Source organism: Podarcis melisellensis (assembly GCF_964234715.1).
Source record: "Podarcis melisellensis genome assembly, chromosome: 1".
Taxonomy (NCBI): Eukaryota; Metazoa; Chordata; class Lepidosauria; order Squamata; family Lacertidae; genus Podarcis; species Podarcis melisellensis.
The window spans coordinates 32,636,051-32,663,514 of NC_138528.1; the positions used below are offsets into that span (position 1 = coordinate 32,636,051).

Below are 27,464 nucleotides of genomic sequence, written 5' to 3' on the forward strand. Positions count from 1 at the left end.
CATGACATCACATATTATTTTCTTTGCAGTGCCTTAGAAATCTACCTTTGTTGGCATTTTGAAACAAAAGCATGAAATTCTCATAAAAGAGACAGGATCTTATCTTGCTGTTTCAGCAGTATATGTAGCATGGCTAGGAAGAAACGGAGATAATTTTATTAAAGAAGTCTTTCAAAATCTGTATTGAATGATGTGTCTTTACATTATTGCACTAGACTTACAAAAATACATAATATATTAATATTTTATAATGCGAGGAAATATCATGTCAATTTTCAAATCGTTCCTTTTCATGGTTAATCTTCAGCACGCATCTGCAAGCTCGAGGAGGCTTTCCGAAACTATATTCACAACTTTATTATTGTCCAAGGAAAACAGGCCATCTTGAAAAGATTATACTGTTAAGGGGAAAGAGTAAAAGAGAGCAATTGGGATCCAAAAGGCCGTGAAATGATGCTTGATAAAGAATACAGAAATGCAAAAATGGAATTTTGTTAACATTATAAATAATATCTGTAGTACCGCCACCAATATGCCTATGAATGAAACATGCTTATGTACAACATTGTAAACTTTACCGAAAGTCTTTCCTTTTTTTACATTCAATAAAGCATGAATTTAAGACAACTTTTCTCATTTTCCTTTTTTAAAATGACAACAAAGTTTTGGGCTGGAATTACTGAACACAGGTAAGCCGACAATTTACAGTACAGTTTTCTTTCACAGTGGTTAACATGGGGCATAACTCACCCACCTCCTGCACAAGCACCCATTGAAATGAATGGGAGGTGCACAAGAACTCTACCATGCTTGGGCAGGAGAACTTCCTGGTGGATTGTGCCCTTGGCTTATTTTAAAAAATATATCTGCACAAAATTTCACATTAAATGCAGGCTCCCATTCTGTCCAGGTCCTTCCCATCCATGAATCTTTATATTAGTGTAATGATACCATGATTTCAGAAGATTAGGTACCCTATGGAGGAATTTTCAGCCCTAATGCAGAGAACATAAGTCACACTCAAGTGCCATTGTAATCAGTGGGTTGGATCCAGAGTCTGTGTGAGCAGAACACAGAACAATTCTGCTGGATGGGGAGGGGGGCATTTTTGCTAATTTCCCCCATGGCCCTTGAAAGGTCACTCCAGAGGGTTGCAAAGACCCTCTGAAACAGTGTGAGACGCTGTAGGGGAGAGGAAATTGGAGAAAATTACTTTCCCCTCTCGTTGTACAGCAGACCTTTTTTGGATCTTAATCTCTTCTGCAAATGGAAAGTGCAGAATGGACACTCTGAAACCAACCCACGGGGATTTGAGGGGGTCACGTTAAGTTCTCTGCTGTAGAAACAAAAATGCTTTTCATGAGATGCAGGTGTCTCCACCCTGTGCCCAAAATATACTCAAAAGAACTGTCAAAATTTGGATCGCTTAAGGTAAAGTCCATTGTTGAGAAACGAAAACAACACATGGCTAGGATGTCACCTTTCAGGCAACAGAAAGAAAACAGAAATGAGTCGAATAGTGGGAACGCAAATTATGACCAAGGTCCTTATTTACAGATAGAAAACAAAAGTTAAATTGCCTTTGTAATCACAATAAAATACAGGATAAATAACAGAGCCATGTATTCATTTGCTTTTCTTGTTTGTTACTAGAAGAGGTCAACTGTCTGTTAACCAAAACTCTTCTCCACTTGTCCATACAATTTATTTATTTATTTTGCGAAAAAAAGAACGATTGAATGATCCAGAAGAGAACTTCTGGTTTTGGTTGCCTTTCTTAGTTAGGATCGTAGCATTATCTACTGGTTTTCCTTGACTGGGTTTTCACAAATCTGAAACAATTGCACGTTGGAGACACTCCTGTTGCTTAGAATAAATATGTGTGGTTTCACCAATGAATAGCCCTCTGAGGGTTGTAAGGTCTTCTCGATGCAAAACAGTGCAAGGGGCAGCAACACATTTATCACTTTCTTAGGTTATTTACACTTACTGAACCCCAAGGATTATTATTATTATTATTATTAATGAAGGGAAAAAATATTTCAAATGTCAGCAGCCCCATAAGGTCCATCTGTTAGAAGGTATTACAGGGAAAGTGACTGGGCTGGGCTGGCTTCAAATTGTTCTGCCATGTTTCTGATATCAGAGTGCAGAGGCCGTGACAGAGTGACTACCTTCTCTGGCTGTCTGCATACCCTTGAAAGCCAGCGACGCAGGGATGTCACAGTTGTGGGGCGATAGCGGAGTGCCTCCAGCATGCTGCCAGCCATGGCCAGCTACGTAACCAGAAGGAGCGGCACTATACGCCATGTACGGAGAGACTTGCGCTGCCGTGGGATAAGGCGCCATTGTTGGTGCAGAGACAAAACTTCCAACAGTGGGGAGACAACTTGGTGCCTGAAAGAGAGGAGAGGAAATAATAACAATTACTAAAAAAAAGAATAAACACGTGGATTTTTAAAAACGGGGGCAGCCCAGCCGTTAGGCAGAGTGAGGCAATGGCCTCAGGCGGCAGACTTGAGGTGTCATGAAAAGGCAGATAATTGTTAAGCTATTAAATGGTTGTATTATATTTTTACTGCTTTGAACGGGGAGAGGCACTAGTGGGATTTTCTGCCTCAGGTCCCAGGTACTTTGAGTGAGAGGTTTGGGGGGAGGGGAGATATTTCTACTGTTTTTCCTCATGAAGCAGAATGCCCTGGACCAGCTCTTAGTTTTTTAAATTACCAACTAACATAATAATGTTGGCTTCAGAGGTGCCACTTCAACTTTCCAGGATGTGGTGAACAGCCAGACTTAAAAACCCAATGGCTTTTAGGTACATCTTTACAGTGTAAATACTATATTGTTTCTTTCACCTCATAACAACTACTGCAAGCTTCTTAATGCTGTAAAATTACTTCCAAAAATATAAGTGGTACACTTGTGTTTTTGAGTGGGCTATGCCGTTTTCTGTTGCTGGGCTTGTTTCTATTTCATTTGCTCGGAGGATGGTTTAACCCAATTGACATCTTTTAAGTTTTAATTTTAACCATACCGACTGGGGAACCCTGTTGAACGAAAATCCTTCATTAACTAGAGAGCATATTTGATCTGTAGAAAATGCAACTTGAAAAAAGAGACATTGCACATAACTTTTGTAAACCAAGAAGTCTTTAATATATATGTTTAAAAAAAATAAAATTGGTGCCCCCATATATATCTAATTCAAAATATAACAACAATAAACTGTAAAATAAAATTATATTTTTCAAAAAGAAAAAAAAGAAAGTGTATTTGATTTTACAGTCTCTTCTGCTTTCTAGCTTGCTTTCAAAACACACACCAAAGCAAAAGGCATTCATATAATCACTTGGTGAAACACCCTAAGATGATGTTTACATACTTTCTTGAACAGGGACTACCAAATTTACATCCGATTGCTGTGCTCATTGAAGTTCTCTTGCACAAGCCACACTGGAATTAAAGTGAGCGGCACAGGAGCACTGCCAAGCCCATTTCTATGGAATTCTTGCTGGAGAACGTTCTGGTGGAACCTCCCCCCAAAACAACAACAACAACACTGATCATTAAATCCAGCCCTTGTATTTTAAGGCTTCATTCCTGGAGAAATAAAGTATTAAAAAAACACAGACAAAAAAGAACAAATCTCTCTCTGTGTGTGTGTGTGTGTGTGTGTGTGTGCGCGCGCGTGCGCGCGCGTGTGTGTGTGTGTCTGTGTGGTGATCTTGTCTTGAGGACAGGAGGCATTCGGTGATTTAAAGAACAAACTTCTTTTATTTAAGTAAAGTGTCATTCACTGTGAATTCCTACAGAGACAGAGGGTAGCCTCTCCCTTCTTTATACAAACAGACACCTGGACCACCAGCTTGCACAAACACCCATGGAGAGCAGTTAACAACTTCAGGCCCAATCCTGCTGTCATTCTACTGAGGAGAGACAGCAGACGTTTTAAAATTACAAATTTATGGGAATTTAAAGAACGAAAACCACAGCTTGGGCAATCTACAGTTGCAGGTCATCAGGCACTGCTCTTACACCAAGTCATTGTGAAAACAGCAAAGAGTATTTGGTTGCCTTCAAAGTTAGCGATGCCATAATATTCTCTGCTGTTTTTGTTGCAATGGACTAATACAGCTAGCAACCCCTCTGGAAACCATTAGAATCCCCTGTAATTTAACTGAATAGAGAGAAGTGTGTAAATATTTTGTTTAGCATGTTTGTATTGTATCCTCTCTTCAAGGATTTCAGGGTGGCTTATGCGAGGTTATCTCATTCTCTCCTTAGAGGTGTCTCTGCAGATAAAATTACCATATTTTTTGCTCTATAAGACTCACTGTGTGTGTGTCTTATAGAGCGAATGCAGGCTGCACAGCTATCCCAGAAGCCAGAACAGCAAGAGGGATTGCTGCTTTCACTGTGCAATTTTTCAGAATTCAGATTTTTCTTCTTGTTTTCCTCCTCCAAAAACTAGGTGCGTCTTGTGGTCTGGTGCATCTTATACAGCAAAAAATACGGTAATCCTCATTTACTCCTTGTCCGGACCCTTTTGGGCTCTGGTGCAATTCAGTGGGAGGGGTGAAGGGCTGCTGCGATTTCACAAATCGTCACAGTAGAACTGCAAGTGGTGGCAGTTCAATGGATATGAACCATATCATAAGCCCAGTCCCTGTCCTCAAGAGGGTGATGGACCCAAAACCATCTTAACTGGGACACTGATTTGAACTTTGATTCCCCCCCTCTGCAAGTCCTCCACACCTGATCTTATTGGTGTCTTCTAGAGATCCAGAAGGAGATACTATCTTAAAACAGGATACTTCTATCCCAAGTACATTTTTTTCCCACCTTTTAAACACCTGAATGCCAAAATCAGTTTGCCATGTGGCATATATGGATATACGGCATAACAGAGTGTTGTAATGAGGTTTTGGGGAGCAATTCAAATCCCCACTCAGCCAGGAAGCGCACTGGTGTCCTTGCGTCTGTCACTGTCTCTTGGCCTAACCTACCTCACAGGGTTGTTGTGAGGATAAAAATGGAGAAGGGGAAAGCCATGTATACCAACTTGAGTTCTTTGGAATTTTTTTTAATGATAGTTAAAATTTATTTACCACACATGTCCCATTACACTGTACCCTATTAAATAATAAAAGATCCCTCTACTGTTATGTTACTACCCCTGTGAACAATGACATATATATATATATATATATATGCAGGTTTTGGTGTCCTCGGGTGTCTTCCCGTGTAAAAGTTGGGGTGTCTAGGCGACGTTTCGACGAGGTCTCACTCGTCATCTTCAGGCTGGTGCTTTGGGCTTCTTGTTACTGGAACAGAGCAGGATCTCAGTGTTTGAGTTCCTATAAATACTGTTGAGGGGGTGTGGTGTATAGCCTCCAATGTTCTGGGCAGAGAGGAAGTTCCCAGGCTAGTGTGCCTTTTCTTCTTTTGTTCCTTAATTACTTGAGGGATATCTTGAGTGATTTCTTGAGTGATATCCTGAGTACCACTTAGGTGGGTCATTAGGTGTGGATTAGTTGCTAAAGTCTTTGTGTCTTGACCTCTTGAACTTTGTGAAGAGTTTTTCTGAGAAGATGGCTGTACTGCACTTAGTTGTGCTCTGGCTTGGCTTCGTGTATAGGGGCGAGCTGTGGTTTTGTGGCCTGTGTCAGCCAGATCTGTGTAGGGATTGCAGGGGGGTGCAGCATCCGGAGGTGCCACCATGGTTTGGCTACTGGATGGTGTCTGTAATTTGTCTGTGGAGAGGGTCTGGGTTTGGGTCTGGTGTGGTTGATTGGTGATAGCGTTCTGTGTGCCTCTGGATCTGGTGTCAGTTTTTGTGGGGAGGGCTAATTTCCAGATGTCTGGCAAGCGTGATGTGTCGTCACGCTTGTTCATGTTGTGAGGGTGTTTCTCTATCTCGATGGCTTCCATGATTATTCTCTTGTGGTGATGTTCCATGTTAAAGAGCAATTTGGAATCTGCAAAATTAATTTCGTGTCCTGTTTCTTTCATGTGTTGGAAAAGAGAGGAAGTTTTTTCTTCTTTTTTGACGGCATTCTTGTGTTCTGCGATACGTGCATTTATTCGTCTGTTTGTTTGTCCAATGTACGTGGCTGGGCAGACTTTGCAGGGTATTTCATAGACCCCTTGGTTTTCCAACTGGATTTTATCCTTGGGGTTTCTGAGGATATTGGCTATTTTTTGGTTGGTGCAAAAGGCTGTTTTGATATTGTGTTTATGGAGGATTTTGCTAATTTTATCTGTAGTGCCCTTGATATAAGGAAGGAGGGCCATGCCATTGTTTTCTTCTGTGTCTTGGTTTTTGGGGGGTGTTTCTTTTTGGATTAGCTTCGTAACCCTGTTTTGCTGGTATCCATTGGCAATTAACACATTTGAGAGATTCTGTAACTCAGTTGTCAAGTGGTCTTTGTCAGCCAGGCGTTTGGTTCTGGAGATGAGAGTCTTGGCTACGGAGTTTATTTGTGCAGGGTGGTGGTGTGATTGTGCATGTAAGTAGCGGTTGGTGTGTGTTTTTTTCCGGTAGATAGTGTGTCAGACACCATCCAGTAGCCAAACCATGGTGGCACCTCCGGATGCTGCACCCCCCTGCAATCCCTACACAGATCTGGCTGACACAGGCCACAAAACCACAGCTCGCCCCTATACACGAAGCCAAGCCAGAGCACAACTAAGTGCAGTACAGCCATCTTCTCAGAAAAACTCTTCACAAAGTTCAAGAGGTCAAGACACAAAGACTTTAGCAACTAATCCACACCTAATGACCCACCTAAGTGGTACTCAGGATATCACTCAAGAAATCACTCAAGATATCCCTCAAGTAATTAAGGAACAAAAGAAGAAAAGGCACACTAGCCTGGGAACTTCCTCTCTGCCCAGAACATTGGAGGCTATACACCACACCCCCTCAACAGTATTTATAGGAACTCAAACACTGAGATCCTGCTCTGTTCCAGTAACAAGAAGCCCAAAGCACCAGCCTGAAGATGACGAGTGAGACCTCGTCGAAACGTCGCCTAGACACCCCAACTTTTACACGGGAAGACACCCGAGGACACCAAAACCTGCATTCCTGTACCCGTGAAAATCTACGAAAGCATATATATATATATATATATATATATATATATATATATATATATACTCCCAAGCAAAACATCTCTAACTGAAGTTATTAATATGGAGAATAGAAAGCAAGAGACCATTTTAAAAACAAAGCCAAAATCTACATTCCAACCAACATAGGTCATTTGAATGACAAACACAAGGAACTGAACATCTGATTCAAATGTCACTTTTCAAAAAGTGCAATCCTACATATGCTTGCCTCGAAGGAAGTTCTACTGAATTCAGTAGGCCTTACACTCAAGCAAATATGGCTAGAGTTCCAGGCATGTTGTTGGGACTAGCTTGAAATTTAGGCTGCCTGGGTTAACGGTGGAATTGACACCCATTTGTTAATCTGGCATTTCTGACAAGAACTACATTCACTTGAAGTTGAACTGGAGGGGATTAAATTCCAAGGCCCAGCAAATATTGGGCCAATAATTCAATGGAAGGAAATGAACACCAAAATACAAAATCGGGAGTTGGGAGAACCCTGCGGTGTTTATGGGCTTGTAAGGTACTTCGAAGTCTTTACTTAAGTGCTGGGTTTTGAGAAACATTTTTTTAGTTCTGTAAATATTACTCACATAATCGAAGCCATTGTTTATGAAAGGAAATTTAATTATTTAAGAAGTGCTTCTAGCTGAATGTAACCTATGTTCTTTTCCCTTTTCGCTCGCCCCCCCCCCTTTTGCCTCCTCTTTAAGGGGCAAAATCCACAGGGGAGATGTTTTGGATTGTTTCGACAGCTCAGAATTAACGTTTTGCAAGAGTCAAAGAGAACTGGAACTTCAGAAGATCTAATGCTAACCCCCTTGCCTTTTTGATGCTTTATATATTTAGCAAAATGCATTTTTACAATTTTGCTACGGCTGATGTAGAATATACAGTGCAAAAGGCCTGTGTCAGGAGTTACCCCTCAATTACATAGCTGTCAATTTTCCCCTTTTTTTAAGGGAAATCCCCTTATTCCAAATAGGATTCCTCATAAGAAAAGGGAAAAGTTGACAGCTATGCAATTATACTAAATTAATCTGTGTCACTCGGTATATGGAATCAAAGAGTTAAAACGAGTTCAGATGCACAGTTGTGCTTATCAGTGTTGTGCTAAAGAAGCTGAAGGGACTGCTAAACATCTGACATAATAAAAGCCTTTCTGGACCCCATGATCTGCAGTGCGCATTTGGCTCAGGAGAGCATCTAATGTCCTTGTCCTCAGGTTGTGTGTGCTTAGTCTATTGCAGGGGTGGCCAATGTGTTGCCCTCCAGATGTTGCTTGACTACAGCTCCTATTATCCCTGACCTATAGCCATGCTGACTGGGGTTGATGGGGACTGTAATACAACATCTGGGAGACACCATTTTGGCTACCTTACATCTATTGTCTAAACACACCTTTGGCACCTGCATCGGTGGCACCATCTTGGGATGAAAGGGTGGATATTTTTGGATGGTTGGTGGAGATGGATGCTCAAAGGTCACATGAAAGAATGTGACAAGAGTAAATAGGTAAAGAAACTCATATAGGATCCAGGAATAGACAAGTAGCCAGTGTAAGGATTTAAGGAAGGGTGTCACATGGTCAGAGCAATGACAGAAGTGAATAATTTGGGTGGCAGAAGGTATAAGAACTGTATGCATATTGCCTTGGCCCCATTCACACAGATAAATCTACACACTGACAATCTGAATGTGTGTAGGGCCTGTTCAGACAGTACACTTAGCATGAGTAGGTTAGGGGTGCACATTGAGTCTACATGTCATCTCAACCAAAAAGGGCTGTGATGTCTCAACATACATACATGATACTCTTTTATACACAAGACTAAGGAAGCTTTATCAAAGCTGGTCTATGGTTCATTATGAAACCAATCCATTTGGGTGGAGGAAGGGGGTCATATCTGTTTTTGCAGCAAAGTGCTGGTCGGGAAAAGCTTCTCAGACCAACCACCAGCCTGCATTGAGAAATCACTTCAGCTTGGAATAGCATATAGCTGGAAACAGGACAGATTCCAGCTGAGCTTAGTGTTGATTGGCACAACCTATCCAGTGGGCATCAGCCTTGAGAAAAGCCCACCTCAATCTGACTTTGAAGCATTTCAGCCAGTGCTGAGCCTCTCTTGGCCTGTCACTGTGTGGTGGAGATACACAAGAAGCTGCTTTACACCAAATCAGACTATCTGTCTATCTAAACCAACATTGTCTATTCTGAAAGTAGCTCTGTCTAGAGTGTGTCAGGTCTGGAGACAGTCCTTTTAAACCTTCAGCTCAATCCTTCTAACTGGAAATGCCCTTCTTCATGCAAAAGATGTGCTCTGCCACTGAGCAATGGTTCCTCCTGAATACTGAGAGAGACACCTGCCTTAACAAGGAAAGTCCAGCAATAAGTATAGTTCAGTCATTTAAAAAAAATCAAAAACTGAATAGTAAACATATAAGAATGATAACTAAAAGTGATCCCGCTAGACATTGCCCTCATGTACATAGAGGCCACCATAAAATTATCAGAAGTGGTCACCATTAAACAGCAAGCTGCTAAAAACCATACACCAAGTGAGCAAGATACAGAGATCACCATCCAAATGGTTGGGGTATACACAAAAATTCTTAGCTCAGCAACAGAAAGATGTTAGTCTTGGGGCCAGACACACAGCCCCACAGCCCTGAGGAGGAGGAGGAGGAGGAGGAGGAGGAGGAGGAGGAGGAGGAGGAGGAGTTTGGATTTGATATCCCGCCTTATCACTGCCCTAAGGAGTCTCAAAGCGACTAACAATCTCCTTTCCCTTCCTCCCCCACAACAAACACTCTGTGAGGTGAGTGAGGCTGAGAGACTTCAGAGAAGTGTGAGTGGCCCATGGTCACCCAGCAGCTGCATGTGGAGGAGCGGAGATGCGAACCCGGTTCCCCAGATTATGAGTCTACCACTCTTAATCACTACACCACACTGGCTCTCGGAAAGCATTCCAAAGAGGAGGAGCCACTGCAAAAAAAGAAGGCCCTTTTTCGTGTAACCACCCTTGGAACTCCTTTAACAGTGGTACCAAGAAAAGGCAACCCAAAGACAAACAGAAGAGCTGAGGAAGTTCATATGAGGAAAGGCACTCCATAAGAATCATCTAAAGCTTTATAGGTTAAAAGCAGCACTCTGACTTTGGCCCTGAAAACGACCCCATTCCAGTGCTGATGGTATCAGCATGATCACACTTCCTGGTCCCAGTTACAAGTCTGACTACCAAACGTTGCGCAGTTTTCAAAGGCAGCCCGACATTTAACACAATATAGTAGTCTAGGCACAAGATTACCAGAGCATAGTCAACTGAAGTCAAGCTATCTCCATCCAGACAGTGGGGCCAGCAGCCAAAACTTGTAGAAAGTGTTCTGTGTCCCAGAAGCCACCCAGGCTTCCAATGACAGTGATGGATCCTGAAGCAGTCTCTAAAACTATGAACCTTCCTTGAGGATTATTATACCAGAAGTTGAGCTAAATTTTTTAAAAATCAATCCATCATTAGCTCCCGCTTCTCTAGGCATGGCTCTGCACCATCATGCTCAGACTGCAAGATGCAGCAAATTTCAAAATGGATTGCATCAAGGCACAGTTATTCCTTAACCATGTGCTACGGAAAGAAATATGAAAACATGATTGTGTAAATAGAAAAGATTTCAGCGTTTGACAGCTGTTCTTTCATCACCCTTCTCTTTCAGGGCATTATCATTCCTCTGCAAACAGATTAATTCCCCCACTACCCATTTGAAAGCTGCAGCTCAGCAGAATATAAAGATGTGTGTCCAACAGACTAAACCTCACGTTTGCGAAATAGCTGTTAAAACTGTATGTTTGCATAACCAAGGGACATGGCAGCGCTGATGCATACTTGCTGCTTCCACCCCCCTCTCCCACCCCCTTTGTTCTTTCTGAGGGAATGAAGCAATGACCTTAAATTCTATATAAACATATTTCTTGGAAATAACGCCCCATGTGTTCTCCAAAGATTGTACTTCTGAGTGTGGACTGGGATGCCAGTCATATATGAGTAATATTAAAAGGCTAATATAACGGGAAGAGGGTGTAAGCCAAGGGCAATAGACAGGATGTGAACAGACTACATCACTCCTCTATTGGACAGTAAAGATGATTTATATAATCAAATCAATTTATGCAGTCCCAAGAGAAGATTTGACCATTTGCCCAAATACAACTTAATCAGCAACTTAATTCCATCAGCGGTGGAATTCTTATTCACCAACGTGGAATTTAGTGTGCATTAACACTACAGTGGTACCTCGGTTTACGAACTTAATCCGTTCCTGAAGTCCGTTCTTAAACTGAAACTGTTCTTAAACTGAGACACGATTTCCTTAATGAGGCCTCCTGCCGCTGGTGCCCTTCCACCATTCAGATTCTGTTCTTAGACCGAGGTGAAGTTCGCAAACCAGGACACTATTTCCGGTTTTGCGGAGTTCGTAAACCGAAGCATTCTTAAACAGGACTGTTCTTAAACCGAGGTACCACTGTACTGTCTTTTTTTAGAATTTAATATATTTTATACACACACACACCACATCTTTTTTAAAAAATCAATCAGCCCTGCGCACAGTTCTCCGGAAGCAAGATTTCAAAAGTGAACTTCCAAATAAATAGCACCAGTGTGCTAGAATGGCATCCATATTCCTTGCCCACTGTTAATTCTACAGTGGCAAAGAGCACAAACATTTATGTGAGCAATGAGTCAACTAACTGAGCTCCTTTCCAGAGGAAATGTTATTTTATTTGCCTAAGAACCAGAAAAAAGAATAAGGACAGTATCCAGAACAGCAGTGGGCAACCTGTGCTGTTCCAGATGCTGCTGGAATCAGTTCCAGGCAGTGGGGACAATGCCCACGGATAATGGAAGGTGTAATCCTGAAACATCTAGAGAGCCCCAAGTTTCCCATCCCTAATCTAGAAGCCCTGGAGTAGTATAAAAATGGCAACATTCAGAGGGACAGAGAAACTTGACCTTCATGTGCTAAAATTTCTAATAAAAAACACATCCAAATGTTATACAAAGTTTCATAAGGACAGCCAGAAATGCTTTGGGACAAAACTAGAACAAAAAAAATAGTTTTTAGGGTTTTCCGATTTATATTTTGTACACGTGTAGCAGGTACCCAATTCCACCAACAGAGATTTACAGCAGTCCTAAATTTTGCCGAATGTTAAATAAGGCAGCTACCACAAATAAGGAAAACTTGTAGGCAACATACTTGTTGTGACCATTCAACAGATGGCAAATTCTGCCCCAGAGGAAATCCTGGGCAGGATAAAAGCTGGTGAGGAAATACCTGATAGTTTGAGAGAGGCTTAAGTTCACATGGTTGACACACATTTTTATTTCGCCCCACTGCCAACTCTGGTTGAACAGGTTTTTCAGGCTTTTAAACAATTCAATATAATACAATACAAAAAAGCCCGTCAACATTTCTGCTTACTGTTAAGATCTGTGGCGACCAATCAGTCAACCAGCTTCTCCAGCATATTGGAAATTAAAACCTGTTTACCAGAGATGAAAGGAGGAGGAACAATTCCTTCTTCAAACCATCATCAATTCTCTGAAAGAAAATTATTGTTTGTCTCAAGATTCAGCAACTTTTTTTGAGAATGGGAAGAATATAAGGAGCAGCAAAGAAAGGACCGCTATGTGCTTGCTAACATTTCAGTATCACAGATACAAAAAGCCTTTGCTCAGAAGGGGAATATTATTATTATTTTGTTTATGAAAGGGTAACACAGAGAGCAAAGCCAACAAAGGTCCTTTTTAGAATTCCTGTTTTTCAGAGCATGTAAGTAGCATCTCCAAACTACAGTCTGCCTTAACATAAGCCCACATTGAAGGAAAATCTGGTTCCTAAACCATACCTGAAATCCTGGATTGAATTATGACTTTAGCAGCACATGGATCAAGAAAGCTCAGAAAAAGACACAAAAAACCCAAAGTGACTGATCAGCATAATAGAGATCCATAAAGACCAACTGGCATGAATTTTAACCCATTCTGGGTTCCTTAAAAGTGATGAAAGACTGGATATAAATCTAAATAAATGATAAAATTGCCTCCAAGAACCATACAGAAGGATAACTACTGCAGCAACAAATAGTTCTAGCTGTCATTTATCAGCCAATCTGAAATTATCCATCCATTGCAAATTAAGCCAATAATAAATCAATATCTTTACTTTTAGTAAAACCTAGGTCCCAGTAAGTGTCTTTGAGATTGGTGATAATTAATTAGATATTGTTTCTCTGCCCCAAGATTTGCTACACCCGCCTATACCCAAACATAGGTGCTAGTCAGCATTCCATAAGGGTATATTAGCTAACAGTGTAGTCTCAAAACATCAAGATGTTACACTGGCATTGCAGAGGCATCACAAACCGCTAAAGCAAATTATTTAGGTTTGGAGGTGGGGAACCCACAGAGAAGAGTAATGTTTTGTTGTCAGTACCATTGCTCCATTCATAATATATTGCATAATTATTAGGTTATCACGTTTCAAATAAATCTGCCGTTAGAAACAGAAACCATAAAATGTGATTGACTCTGCACCAGCAATTACTCACTTGCAAAAATATTGTGCAAACAGTAGGATACAACAAGAAGAAGTGAGAAGTGGTTTCTTAGAGAGTCAGTCAATGAAAATCAAACCACAGTCTCTATTGGAAACAGGTTGGGATGAGGAAAGTTACAGGAGAAAGGGCTTATAAATTTTGAACCCCACTGGGAAACTGGGGCTAAATATTTTCAGATATTGTCTGCTGAAAGAAGAACACAGATGGATTTCATAGTGGAGACAGCACCACAACGAGGAGCTGGCAGCACTGTGGGAAGGGAGCAAAAATAGCCTACCAGCTGGAAGAGAAAAGCAAGTCAGATCTTGGCAAGTATTTAAATATGCAGTCAATGGAAAGGCTAGTCCAGGGGAAGGAGGCCTGATGGCTTGTTCTTCCCTCCATCCCCCCCGGTAAGAAACATGCACTCTCATGCCGATTTAGATTCTGATAGCGAGAGCCATAGCGGGCACCAGCGGGTGGTAAGACAGCACTGCATACCCATGGCAATACAAATCTGACTTATTAAACAGGGTGGCAAAATATGCAGGAATGGAGGAGACATGTGGTTCCATTCATTTCTGATTTTAATACGAGCCTACCTAAATTGTACTTTCTGAAACAAGATGCAAACTGAAATGTAGGCATCCTTTGAAACACATCCCAGAATTCTGCGATGCTGTTCTCCAAAGATGGTCAGTCTCCTTTTCATTGCAATTGCCATGAACTCTTGGATACCTCAAGGACTGCCGCTCTCCATATGACCCTAGCCAGACCCTGAGATCATCCTCTGAGGTCCTGCTTCATGTGTCTCCTCCATGGGAGGGCCAGAGGGTGGCAACACAAGAGCGGGCCTTTTCTGCAGTGGTTCCTCATTTGTGGAATGCTCTCGCCAGGGGGGTTGACTAGCGCCAGACAAAAATGTTCCTCTTTAACCAGAGTCCATTTCCCTAACACCCTAGCAAGGTATTCAGGTGATTCTTGTAAACCAGTGGCTCCACTGGGTAGGGTGAATGCACACAACCATTCACCAACTGGGTTCCACCATAGGCTGCATGCAACATCATACTAAGCAGATCATGTGAGCCCACCCACCCCAGACTGACCCAGTGAGCCTTCTCACCCCAGAGTAACTTGGCCTTCTGTATCACTTAGTCAACTGGAACACAGTATTTTTGCATACATGGGGCACTAGTGGCATAGTGTGGGAGGCATGGGGACCGTGGCCCCAGGCACATTTTTTTGAGGGGGCACAACCAGGTGCCCCCACAACAGGCTCTCTCATTGGAGCCTGGCTCTGGTACACAAGGGACAGCTTCCTTACACGACGGCCCAACGCTGGGCACAGAAGCAGTCAGTCAGTCAGGAAGGAGGAGGTCTCACAAGGGTTCACTGCAGCTCACCTGGGAAGGAAGCTTGGGAACAAAACACATTTGGGAGGTTCCTCATCATCATCATGGACCTCCAGATGTCCTCAGGTCCATCAATGATGCCTTGCCTGCCACCATCCACTCAAGAATTTTGACACTGAACAAAATAATTCCACTCATCCCAAGTAGCTACACATGCACAAGCAATCATATGAATAAGTATGAATAGGACGGATAAAGAAATCAGAGATGGACTGAAAGGAAAGGGCTTCCAACATTTTCCTAAGTCTTGAGAGAATGGGCCTGAGAACAAACAAATTCCACAAGAGGGTGCCATAACTGAAGAGGTCCTACCACTTGCACTCACCAGTCTTGCCTCTGAAGGCCAGGTGCTCAGAGAAGGGTCTCTCCTGATGACCTGAGTGCATAGGGGGAGGAAAGGTTACATATAGGAGAAGGCAATTCCACTACAGTATGTCCATATTCAAGAAAATTTATTCCCTAGGAAGGGATTCCCAGGTTCAATGTGAAATGTGATGAGAGGATTTCCTAAGCATTTAGATTATCATATTCCTGGGATATCGAATCTGATGTCCTCCAGATATTGTTGGAGTACAACTTCCATCATCCCCAACTATTGGCCAGCCTGGCTGGGGCTGATGAGAGTTGCAGTCCAACAATATGGGGGGGGGGCACCATGTTGGCTAACCCTGGCATATTCCACCTGCAACAGTGGGTTCAGTTTAACTTCAGTGAACTTGCAAAGCCAGATCAAGTTGCAGCCTGACCAATTTTAAACCATCCACGAAAAGTTACCCATGTTTAAGGGGTGTGCATGTAGGTATAAAATTCTACTCTAAGGTTGTGTGATTCTAAACAGACTTAGGATGGTATTTAACCAAGTTTTACTCAGAGAAGACCCACTGAAATTATTTAACATGACTAAGTTAGGTCCATTTATTTCTACGGGAGGAATTTCATGTCCTGCTAAGGCGATTGCTCAGTGAGGGCAAGCATCTTGACTTGCAAGAGGGAGCAATCCTTTCTTTCCTTCCCTCATGCACTGTTCTGGGGTGGGGGGAGCATATGGGTGGGTGGATGAGTGGAAGCCCCATTGCACAAGCAGAGGTCCTTGCACAGGGCTTCCACTGACAGGACCCATTAGTTGAATCCTGCCCTAAGGTCTATTCCAGGGTTTCCCAAACTTGGGTCTCCAGCTGTTTTTGGACTGCAACTCCCATCCTCCTTAGCTAGCAGGACCAGTGGCCAGGGATGATGGAGACCGTAGTCCAAAAACAGCTGGAGACTCATGCTTGGGAAACCTGGTCTATTCTAAGGAAAACTTAGTTGAATACCACCCATATTTCTCAAGCCTTATGGGGAGTGAATTTCAACTGGACGCGTTACATATCTCCCCCATTCCTCTCATTGTCAAAGTGCAGAGTGTAGGTTATTGGAGGCAGAGACTTTCCTAAAAAAATAACCTTTGGTTACTCTGTAAAGTTCCTTTGTCATATAAACAAAACAGTACGGTAATTATAAAATATATGATTGGGATATGAGTAAGGAAGAGCTTGAATAAATTCTCTACCACATCCATTTCTGAAGCTACCACATGTAAGACTCAAGGCACAATGCAGCTGGGGGAAAGAGGTGTTCTCCACTACTGCACCACTTAAAGGTTCAGGAAGGTGATCCAGCTTACAGCCTAGAAACATGCAAGGCATGAAACTATGGCCAAGCATAACGCTTTCTTCTCCTTATAACTACTGCTTCTTCTTTCTGGGCAGATCAACCTGCATGTAAGCCAGCCAGTAAGCATGGAGAGAGGGGGGGGGGGAGAAGAATAAGCATGCTTTTCTTGACCATCTATGCCAAAATTTCATTCTTACAGTGGCCAGCCTGATGTTCGTGGGCAGTTCCCCAACAGGACATTATTTGTTGTTGTTGTTTAGTCGTGTCCAACTCTTCGTGACCCCATGGACCACAATCATAGAATTGGAAGGGACCCTATGGACCATCTAGTCTAATCCCCTCAATTCAGGAATATGCATCCATAAAGGTAAAGGTAAAGGTACCCCTGCCCGTACGGGCCAGTCTTGACAGACTCTAGGGTTGTGCGCCCATCTCACTCAAGAGGCCGGGGGCCAGCGCTGTCCGCAGACACTTCCGGGTCACGTGGCCAGCGTGACATCGCTGCTCTGGTGAGCCAGAGCCGCACACGGAAACGCCGTTTACCTTCCCGCTAGTAAGCGGTCCCTGTTTATCTACTTGCACCCAGGAGTGCTTTCGAACTGCTAGGTTGGCAGGCGCTGGGACCGAACAACGGGAGCGCACCCCGCCGCGGGGATTCGAACTGCTGACCTTTCGATCGGCAAGCCCTAGACGCTGAGGCTTTTACTCACAGCGCCACCCACGTCCCTGCATATGCATCCATACATGGGATCAAACCCACGACCTTGGCATTATAAGCACCACACTCTAACCAACAGAGCTATCCAACAAGGCATAAGCACAAGAGAAAATCTCCTGGGGTTTGGGATCCACAGTAGGGCCTTCAGGAGCTGAACGGAGTCTGTTACTGCATAAACACACAGTACATTCTCAGTTTGATGGTAGGCTTATCACCAGCTGTCAACTATTCCATCCCTATTTTCAGAAGCAACCTGCTTCTGAAGACCAGTCAATGAGAGCAATAAGTAAGGGAAGACTATGGTATGGATTTACCTAACAACATCTATCTTCCTGGTTGGGAACAGAATGCAGGAGTATATGAGCCTTTTGATCCAGCCAGGGAGAGCTCTCCTTAGGTTCTTAAGCACAGCCTGTCCACAGAATATGAGAAATACAGAGGAACGAGTTCCACACACTGAAAGTATCTGTAGACAGAAACCATCTTATAAATATACCGAGAAGCATGAGTTTTCAAAGATATTCACTTGCGAATTAAAGAATAACAAAAAACCAAACACAGACTTTCATCATCAAGCTACTAGCCAGGGAAATGTTATATATAACTCAGACAGAAATCCTTTGTAATCATCCCACTAAAATGCAGTGACTAAATGCAGAGTGTGTGTGTCTGTGTGCGCGCACGCGCTTTCCACTGGTGACAACTTCACTGACCTATGGCAGTGGCGTAAATGTGAAGAGTATTCAAGTGGTGAATCTGTCCCACTAACTTCAGGTTGGCCTATATTCTATGGATGCAATTACAAAAACCACCACTTCCTGAACAGAATCTGAGTAATCAGGTTTCATTCAGGAAACTGTGGAGATTAGGAAAACGGCATTCAGCCCTTAACCCACAGGCAAAACACGTATTTGACTATAGGAAGGAGGGGGGGTTGGAATGCCTGTGACTTCTCTATATCACATTATCTGCTCTGTTCATTGAAAGGGCAGGATATAAACTAATTAAATAAATAAATAATCAATCAGTCTTAGTTACATATGTATAAAAGGTCCAGATATGCAACCAAATATCACTGGTGAGCAAAGAATACTGCATACTCCCCCCCCTTTTTTTTTCTTTGCTCATGTAAACACAGACAAGTTGTTTTCTATTTTCATGGAGCGTAACAACCAAAGCTGCAACCGATTCAAATTTTTTTATCAGAATGATTGCTGGCTAATAAGTTAATCAATTTATTACATCTACATATTGACGAAATTAAGATCTAGTCTAGAAGCATTGTTTTGTTCTTAGATACTGAACCAGGTATGAGACAACTTCAAAAGGTACCAAGCACAATAACATACAAAAAGGATACCTTTGGCATTTATTTTGCCCCATTTGCCTACTGCAGGATGTAAATTAGATGAAAAAAACCAACAAGCACACCCCTAACTCTCAGGCCCACCAATTTAAACCTTGCTAGAATTTGCATTTGCCAAATGTCCAGCTAAAGTTGGTTTTAGTAGGTTAGTCTACTGCTTAAACTCTTTGGGACTTCTAGCCTTACTAAGTGACACAAAAGTTTGAGGAATTAGCACCATTCAACTGTTTATGAATGCCTGATACAAATAGTCTCTTGCATCTGACGAAGAGGACTCCGGCCCATGAGAGATTACATTTGTTAGCCACTAAGGTGCCTTGAAATCTTGTTGTTTCACTATTCTTTTATTGTTGATATGAACACAATCCCTCATGCATCTAAACAGTTAACATCACTATTAACTCTTTCCTGAAAGAGATTAATGAAACCGGGGGAAGGAGAGAAAGGGGAGACCTATATTCAGCCACCTGCGGCATTCCCATTACGCCTGACCATTGGCCAGGCAGCGGGGACTGATGGGAGTTGAAGTCCAACAGCATCTGGAGAGCCAAAGGTTCCCCATCTATTCCCCAGCAATTCTACTACATCATTAGGTAAGTGTTCTACGTGCTTAGAATCATACACTGCGATTACACTAGTAGGATTGCAAGAAGTTTTGTAAGGAGGATTATGCGAAATATTGCAGAGAAAACTATGATAAGAATTATTAGTGAAGGAGTATTAAATGTAATACTGAAAATAATGAAATGCAGATTAAGTGATAAAGACTGAAAAATCTTCAGTTGATGGAAGTCCAAAACATTGTTTAAGATAATAAAGTATGTTATATGATTTTTGTAAATTATTTGTAAAAAATCAATAAAAATATTTTTTTAAAAAAATAGTATCATACACTGCATATACACCATGCAGTTAAAGCAATTCCCCAGAAGCCTGGGAACGACAGTCTGCTGAAGGTGGTGGGAAATAAAGCTCTATGAGGAGCAAAATACAATTCCTATTATTTTTCTGGGGTGGCAGAGATAGAGATGTGCTTCAAATTTATGGAATGTTGGAAGGGACCTCAAAGGCTATCCAATTCAATGCCCTTCTAATGCAGAAAACCCACTACTCTTGCCCCCTCAATTCCAGTCATTCTTACCACAGCACTATAGATAGTCCCTGCCCCCCTAATATTATAAGGAGTGGGCCAGAGACAGCAGACACCAAGGGATGGAATTAAGGTTGTCTTGACGCATAATTTATAGGAGGAATTCAACACCATGCTCTTCTGGTCGTTCCATCAGCACAAGCATTTCTGTTTGCTAGATGGAGCAATATCCCTCTATTCCCCTCTGTGCTATTCTAGGGGCTGTTTTCATCACACCTAAAGCAGATTTGGGGAAGCAAGAAGGGGCCACTCAGGAGGAAGCCCTGTTCCACTTGCTAGAGTCTTTGTGCTGGTTTCCTGAGTTGAATCTAGGCCTGTTTTCACTACATTCCACACCAGCACCTATTAGTCCACAACCTGACCCTATATTACAGAGTACAGGGTTCTGATATGCGCAGATCCCTTGCAGTAGCAAGACAGGGATTATTTCCAGGATCACACACATTTTGCACCAGCAGGTTTTTCTACTGCCAAAGAAAGGAGGGGAGGAAAAAAAAATCTTTAAGAAACTCCATCTTTACTCATTAAACAACAACTATATTTGTACCCCTGTACCCCACCTTTCTTCCAAGGACCTCAAGGAGGCTTACATAGTTCTCCTCCCCATTTTTTTTTACCTCACAACAACCCTGAGAAAATGAGAGTAAGTAACTGACCCAATGAGCTTTTGGTCTCCCCAGTCATAGTCTGACACTCTAACCACTACACTACAGCGGCTTACGGTACTTGCTGTGCTCACTGTGCTTATAGTTTGGTGCTACATCACTAAATCCACAGAACGGGAAGCAGTTACATCCCAGGGGAGACAAAGGCAAATGAAAGTGCACCTGGTCACCTGTATGTGGATTTTACTCAAAGGAACACAACAAGGCTGCAGTTGGTTCCCAGTTCCTTATTCAACCCAAGAGTTGCGTGAGCATGACCTGGACAAGGAACTGAAGTTTACACACCTCTGCAGTCCAACATAAACTTTGAGCAACCAGAAATCACATATGCCTATGTAAACACCAAAGGAACAAAAATTCAAAATGAAATCTGTCCTGTGCTGTAACAACTCTGCTGGTGTTAGAAATTGTGTAAGACCTGGGCAGGGGAATCCTCTTTCACAACTTCTTTAGAAATGCTGGGTTGGATCCAGGCCGCTGAGCGGCATTTAGTTCTCAATGAAACCAATGGGACTTAAACTGACCATTACTAACCTGTCCCATTTATTTCAACAGGACCTCAGTCCAGCTAGCTTATCAAACAATCCCATGGCTTGGGTTGTCTACAAACAGTTTGGTAACCCAAATCCTTTGCAGTACAGAAAACAAGCCTTTCCAAGCAATTGCCATCACACTAACAGAAGCTGAGGATAGAGATACCATGCGCAAATGTGTGTGCCAGGGTGTGACCAGCTCCTTTGGCATGAGGGTGATTTCTGAGGGCCATGTGCCAGTGGCCAGTGGGGTGAGAGAAAAACAGTGGATGCAGCAACAAACTGTTACCTTTGTGCAGTAAGTTAGTTTCTACACTCATGCATGCACTCCAGCCAAACAAAACTACTCAAGAAGACAGCAAAGCAAGGGCAATGAGGGGTGTGGCTGGGGAGTGGGTGTAGCCTAGGGAGAGTGCTGAAGGTGGGGCAGAAAGACTTGGAGAGCTATATCTGGCCCTGGGCCTGAGGTTCCCCACACCTGGCTTCTATGCTGATTCTAAAAGCCTCTGAACAGAGATGGGTATGCTGGGGTGTTGAGTATTAAAGGACTGCATATATATAATAGGAATAATAACAACCCAGTGGAATGGAGAACACCAGTGAAGCATTCTCACTGGTTCCGAATACAAACTCTATAGGAAGGACAGGTTAGGGCATCAAAGGTTGGTGTCCTTCTGTGTGTCAAAGGGGGAACAGGCTGAAAATCCCAAAAGGGAAAGACACCTTCACAGCATCGCTGTGGGTGGCAAGACAGGTCCCAAAGTAGTGATGTACTTGGAATGTACCCAAATGCCCAGGGTGATCTCAAGATGGAGAATGCTACCAAGAAGGCCTCTAAAGGAGGAAGTGTTATAGTAATGGGCAGGATGGATACGTGCATATTATGGTTTCCACTAAGAACTAAAATGTCAAGGTACACTAAATGACTATGCTGCAGAACAGGTGGTCATAGAACCCAAAAAAGGTGAGGCAATCCTGGATTTAAACTTAAGTGGTGCCCAGGACCTGGTGGGAGATGGGAGTGTTGTCAAACGGACTGCAAACAGTGGCCATAGTAATCTCAAATTCAGCATTTACATATGTGGACAACTGTCAAGGAAGTCTGACATGGGCACATTTTACTTAAAGAGAGGAAACTCCTTGAAAGTTGAAATGGAAAGTCAAGATCGTCAAATCTCCCAAGAATGCAGGCAGGGGTTATTCAAAACTGCAATAATAGAAGCCAACTTTGAATGTATAGTACGTTGCAGATTAGGAAACAAAGCATCAAGGACAATAGGAAAGATACCATAAAAGATGTAAGCATGGTTAATAAGAGATGTATATAATTAGGCATGGTGTGGAAAATAAGAGAGAAGGTTTTATCCCCCTCTCATAGTGTCAGAACCCAGAGTCACAACATCATGAGAGAGGTGTTTCCAGCTACCCCACACCTTGCCTTTGGAAGCCTTGTAAGTTGCTGCAGGAGAGGGACTGTAAGCGACATGATGGGAGGTGAGTTTCTAGGATCAAGGTGACACAGTCAAGCTCCCTGGTTATTTTTGCTAGTGGGTATTAGATGTTGATGTAATCTCATTGTATTTATGGTATGGGGTTTTTTTTGCATGCTTTTATATACAGGTAGGTAGGGACACGGGTGGTGCTGTGGGTTAAACCACAGAGCCTAGGACTTGCCGATCAGAAGGTCAACGGTTTGAATCCCCACGATGGGGTGAGCTCCTGTTGCTCGGTCCCTGCTCCTGCCAACCTAGCAGTTCAAAAGCACGTCAAAGTGCAAGTAGATAAATAGGTACCGCTCCGGCAGGAAGGTAAACGGTGTTTCTGTGCGCTGCTCTGGTTCGCCAGAAGCGGCTTAGTCATGCTGACCACATGACCCGGAAGCTGTATGCCGGCTCCCTCGGCCAATAAAGCGAAATGAGTGCCGCAACCCCAGAGTCAGTCACGACTGGACCGAATGGTCAGGGGTCCCTTTACCTTATATACAGGTAGGTAGCTGTGTTGATCTGCCGTAGTCAAAACAAAATAAAATTCCTTCCAGTAGCACCTTAGAGACCAACTAAGTTTGTTATTGGTATGAGCTTTTGTGTGCACTGGTATCTGAAGAAGTGTTCATGCACATGAAAGCTCATACCCATAGCAAACTTAATTGGTCTCTAAGGTGCTACTGGAAGGATTTTTTTTATTATGTTTTTATATGTTATTGTATTGCTGTTATGCAGGTATTATGCTATTATGAAATTGCTTTTGCACTATTTGATTTTGAAATTCATTCCTGTTTTTTAAGCTGCTTTGGGTATGATTTTTGTGGGGGAGTCATACAAATAAAATTATGAATGAATGAATGAGAGCCATCCAATAAAGCTGATTGTTGAGATTCAGGGCATACTAAAAGAGGTACTTCTTCATACAGCACATAGTATTTGCTACCACAATATGTGGCTTCCAAGCTTGGGTAGCTTTAAAAGGGGGACCATACAAATTCATGGAGAAAAGGGCTATCAATGGTAACTAGTCATGATGGTAGAATACGTCACTGTCAGAGACTGCATGCCTCTGAATAATCATAAGGATCTGGTTGTCCACTGTGAAAATAAGTTACTGGGCTTAGATGGGCCTTTGATCTGATCCAGACGAGCTGTTCTTACTTTCTTAAACAAATCAATTATCAATCAGTTGAACTGATTCCTCAAAATCTGGTGCATTTACAGTACATAAAAATATATTGGGAAAGGGTGTTATTTGTGTTCAAGTGGATGTGCCCACAAGTTGGGGTAATCAATGAGCAAAAAGAAGCATCCACAGGCAGAACATCGTTCTGGGTGAAAAATGATAAATATGCATGGAAATAGCACACCTGGAGCAGCATCTACACATGGGTCACTGCACTGGGAGCAACCAACTGATCTGAGGTTGAAGAAATAAAAGACTTGGAGAAAGAATGAATAAAGGTTCACAATATATAAAAGGTAAAGGGACCCCTGACCATTAGATCCAGTCTTGACCAACTCTGGGGTTGTGGCACTCATCTCGCTTTATTGGCCGAGGGAGCCGGCGTACAGCATGGTCATGTGGCCAGCATGACTAACCCGCTTCTGGCGAACCAGAGCAGCGCACGGAAACGCCGTTTACCTTCCCACTGCAGCAATACCTATTTATCTACTTGCACTTTGACGTGCTTTTGAACTGCTAGGTTGGCAGGAGCAGGGACCGAGCAACGGGAGCTCACCCCGTCGCAGGGATTCGAACCGCCAACCTTCTGATCGGCAAGTCCTAGGCTCTGTGGTTTAACCCACAGCGCCACCCATGTCACGATATATCTTGCACCACAATTCTAAGGAGGTCCATTGGCCCACATGGTGGGATATACAGTAAGTACATTACAAAGCTTGTTTGGAGGTTCTAGCAGGGGAGTGCAGCTATCATGTATCCTTGACCAAATAATGGTACACACCTTCTACCTGGGATGGTCGTCCTCTCGAATGCACAGCTTCAGGAGGGACGCACATGAAGCTGTACAGGCGGAAGCAGACACCCGCCTAGCCAGCCAAATCAGCCAAATCAACCCTGGCAATCAATGGGGTGACAGATGTCACAGCCCGATCACACCACAATTCTAAAGAGGTCCATTCGGTCATATGGTGGGATAGAAATACATTGCAAAGCTAATATCCAGGGTTATGCCATGGTCTTAAGGGTGCTCTGGGGCCTAGTCACATGACCAATGCATGTAGCTTTTATGTGGTCATCTCCACTAGTCCCCATTCAAAGGTGGCATTTAAATCCTGTTAATTCCACTAAGAAAATGAAGTAGGTACTTAACAGGATTAAGGAAGTTGACTCAGAAATAGGTATTACCAAGTTCAATGGGGCTTGGTCCCCAATAAGTCTCCACTTATCTAGGAATAAACCTCATTGGACACAGTGGGACTTCTGAGTGAATGTGTGGGATAGAGCTGTATGCCTTTCCTGTTCAAAACTAACACGACTTCAAGATGCTTCACTGAAAGGTGCCCGGAGACAGTAGCACAGCACTGTATTCAGTTTGCTGATAATGGACCAGTGCAGGAAAGGAATAGTTTGCTAAGAGAAGACAAGAGCTCTCCCCCCCTTCAGTTCCAAGAAAGCAGGCAACTTATTACAAACCAAGTAAAACCTAAAAATTAAAGCAAGGGACTCTTGGTCTGGCAGATCATTAATTGAAAGCCTAGCTCAGTACTCCCACGCTGGAATGGCACAACCTCGGAAGCACTTCAGAATAAAGCAAGCCTCCTCTCCAGCCCCTCTCCAACAAGTGACAAATAATAATAATAATAATAATAATGATAATAATAATAATAATTTATTATGTATACCCGGCCCATCTGGCTGGGTTTTCCCAGCCATTCTGGGTTGTTTCCAACACATATAACACATATAATCAGGTTTACTCTGGATTGGAACAGGACAAACAGTGCAATCCTATGATCTTGTGTATGTCTACTTAGAAGTCCTATTGAGTTCATTGGGCCTAACTCCTAGTTTGCCCAATGAAATCAGTGGGGAAGTTAGTCATTACTTCACTTAAGCTTCATTGATTTCAATGGGAATGAAGTTCAAGTAACTGAGCCGGATCGAACTCTCAGTATGGGAGCTGAGGCTGCTTCCAGAATATATTTCCAGCCAAACTCTCTCCTGTGAGTCCTGGGTTTGCTGAAGCCAAAGGAAGCGTGCACAGGATTCGGGCATGACCATCCTGAATTTCTGCTGCTACATACTATTTGTGATACCCCAATATCGCTCCCAAAAGGGTGTGTGTGGAGAGGAGGGTGTCTCTCTCTCTCTCTCTCTCTCTCTCTCTCTCTCTCTCTCTCACACACACACACACACACACCCCACCCCAAAATAGGTGTGTGTTGGAAGATTGACTTAAAGCAATTCATTGGATCCTGGCTTTACTAGAAAGCATGGGCGAAGCCAGTGGGGGGCAAAGAGGGAAAGCTGACTCCCCAAATCAATAAAAATAAATGCATAGTTAACAGGTTCTGCCCCTCTAACAAAAGGCCTGCCCCCCCCCAAAAAAATCCTGTCTACGTCCATGCTAGAAGGCGGCTTGTTTTGGCTTTCATGCAGAACCGTAATCCAGATCGCTGCGTGTTCCGGTTTGAAAACGTTTCTCTCTTTATTGGAACTTAAAAAATGATTCTGCTGAGTAAGTATATTGGAACTCAACTGGAATATGGCGCAGGGAGGAAAAGAAAGCCAATAAACCCTAGTCACACTTACCTCGGAATAAGCCCCACTGGATTCAGGAGGCCTTACTTGGAAGTAGGCATGGCTAGGCCTGCGCTCCAACTACCTACCTCACCACCAGGGAAGGGCATTGAGAGCTCAGCCTGCGATTCCTACCCCTCCCTCCAATTCCCCCCCCCCCAGCCCTTCTTCCAGGCAACCGGCGCTGGCTTTTTACCTGGCTGTACTTGGCCTCGGGCTCCATGGAGCTCTTGTCCAGCCCGTTCACCGCGACGTGCTGCGCTGTGGCCGCGAAGCCGCTTCTGCTCAGGCTGCTCCATTCTTCCACCTTGGGGCTGTGATAGGGCGAGCTGTCGCTTACTGCGGGCAAAGACAGGGCAAAGGAGCGTCAGCCAGGGGCGCCGGCCTCGGATCGGGGCTCCCGGAAAAAGAGACTCGTGCGCAAGGGAGGGCCGGGTGCGAGGGGCAAAGCCAAGGAGGGACGGGGGCAGCAGCTGTCCCCCACCCCACAACCAAGAAATTGTAGGAAGATTTTAACACATATATTATTATTAGCGCTTGGGGTCAAAAGAAATTGAAAACAACTGTGGCTGAGACATTTCATTCCGAATCTGCTAGACAGAGCCAGTCAGAGGATGATGACAGGTGGGTGTCCTCTCTCCCCCCCCCCCAATAAATCCTGACTACGCCCATGGCCGGCTGGAGTTTGCATCTCCACCAGAGACTCAGGGCCCGGCTCCTTCTCCACTCCCTCCCTGTGAAAACCCTCATCTACTTGCACCTCGTTAGCCAAGGTCTCCCGGGGCAAGGAAGCAAGTCCCGATCGCCTCTCCATGGAATCATAGAACTGTAGAGCTGGAAGGGACCCCTTGAGTCATCTAGTCCAGCCCCCTGCAAGGCAGGAAGATGCAGGTGACCCCTAATGGAACTTGTTGCTAAGTTGGTGCATCGAGGGGCGGCAATTCTGGCTCCCTGTTCCTCATGGACGCCCTTCCTTGGGTGCTAAACCTCTTTTTTGGAA

The 27,464-nt window shown here is 43.4% G+C and overlaps 1 protein-coding gene and 1 long non-coding RNA gene across 5 annotated transcripts in view; both read right to left on the minus strand.

Moving 5' to 3' along the window:
* The window catches only part of LOC309372832, a 485,159-nt gene that overhangs the window by 90,290 nt on the left and 367,405 nt on the right, over window positions 1-27,464 (minus strand). The window lies entirely within an intron of this gene.
* The window catches only part of PAX9 (paired box 9), a 35,815-nt gene continuing 8,504 nt past the window's right edge, over window positions 154-27,464 (minus strand). Inside the window, exons 3-6 of one of the 4 annotated variants that reach the window (XM_081914556.1) lie at window positions 26,661-26,803; window positions 15,455-15,505; window positions 2,196-2,397; window positions 154-398 (exon numbers count right to left, since the gene is read on the minus strand). In XM_081914556.1, coding sequence (XP_081770682.1) covers window positions 394-398; window positions 2,196-2,397; window positions 15,455-15,505; window positions 26,661-26,803 — 401 coding nt within the window. In that variant the 3' untranslated portion in view covers window positions 154-393. Of the gene's footprint in view, window positions 2,398-15,454; window positions 15,506-26,660; window positions 26,804-27,464 lie in introns of all 4 variants that reach the window. The other 3 variants (XM_081914555.1, XM_081914554.1, XM_081914557.1) reach the window with 3 other exon arrangements.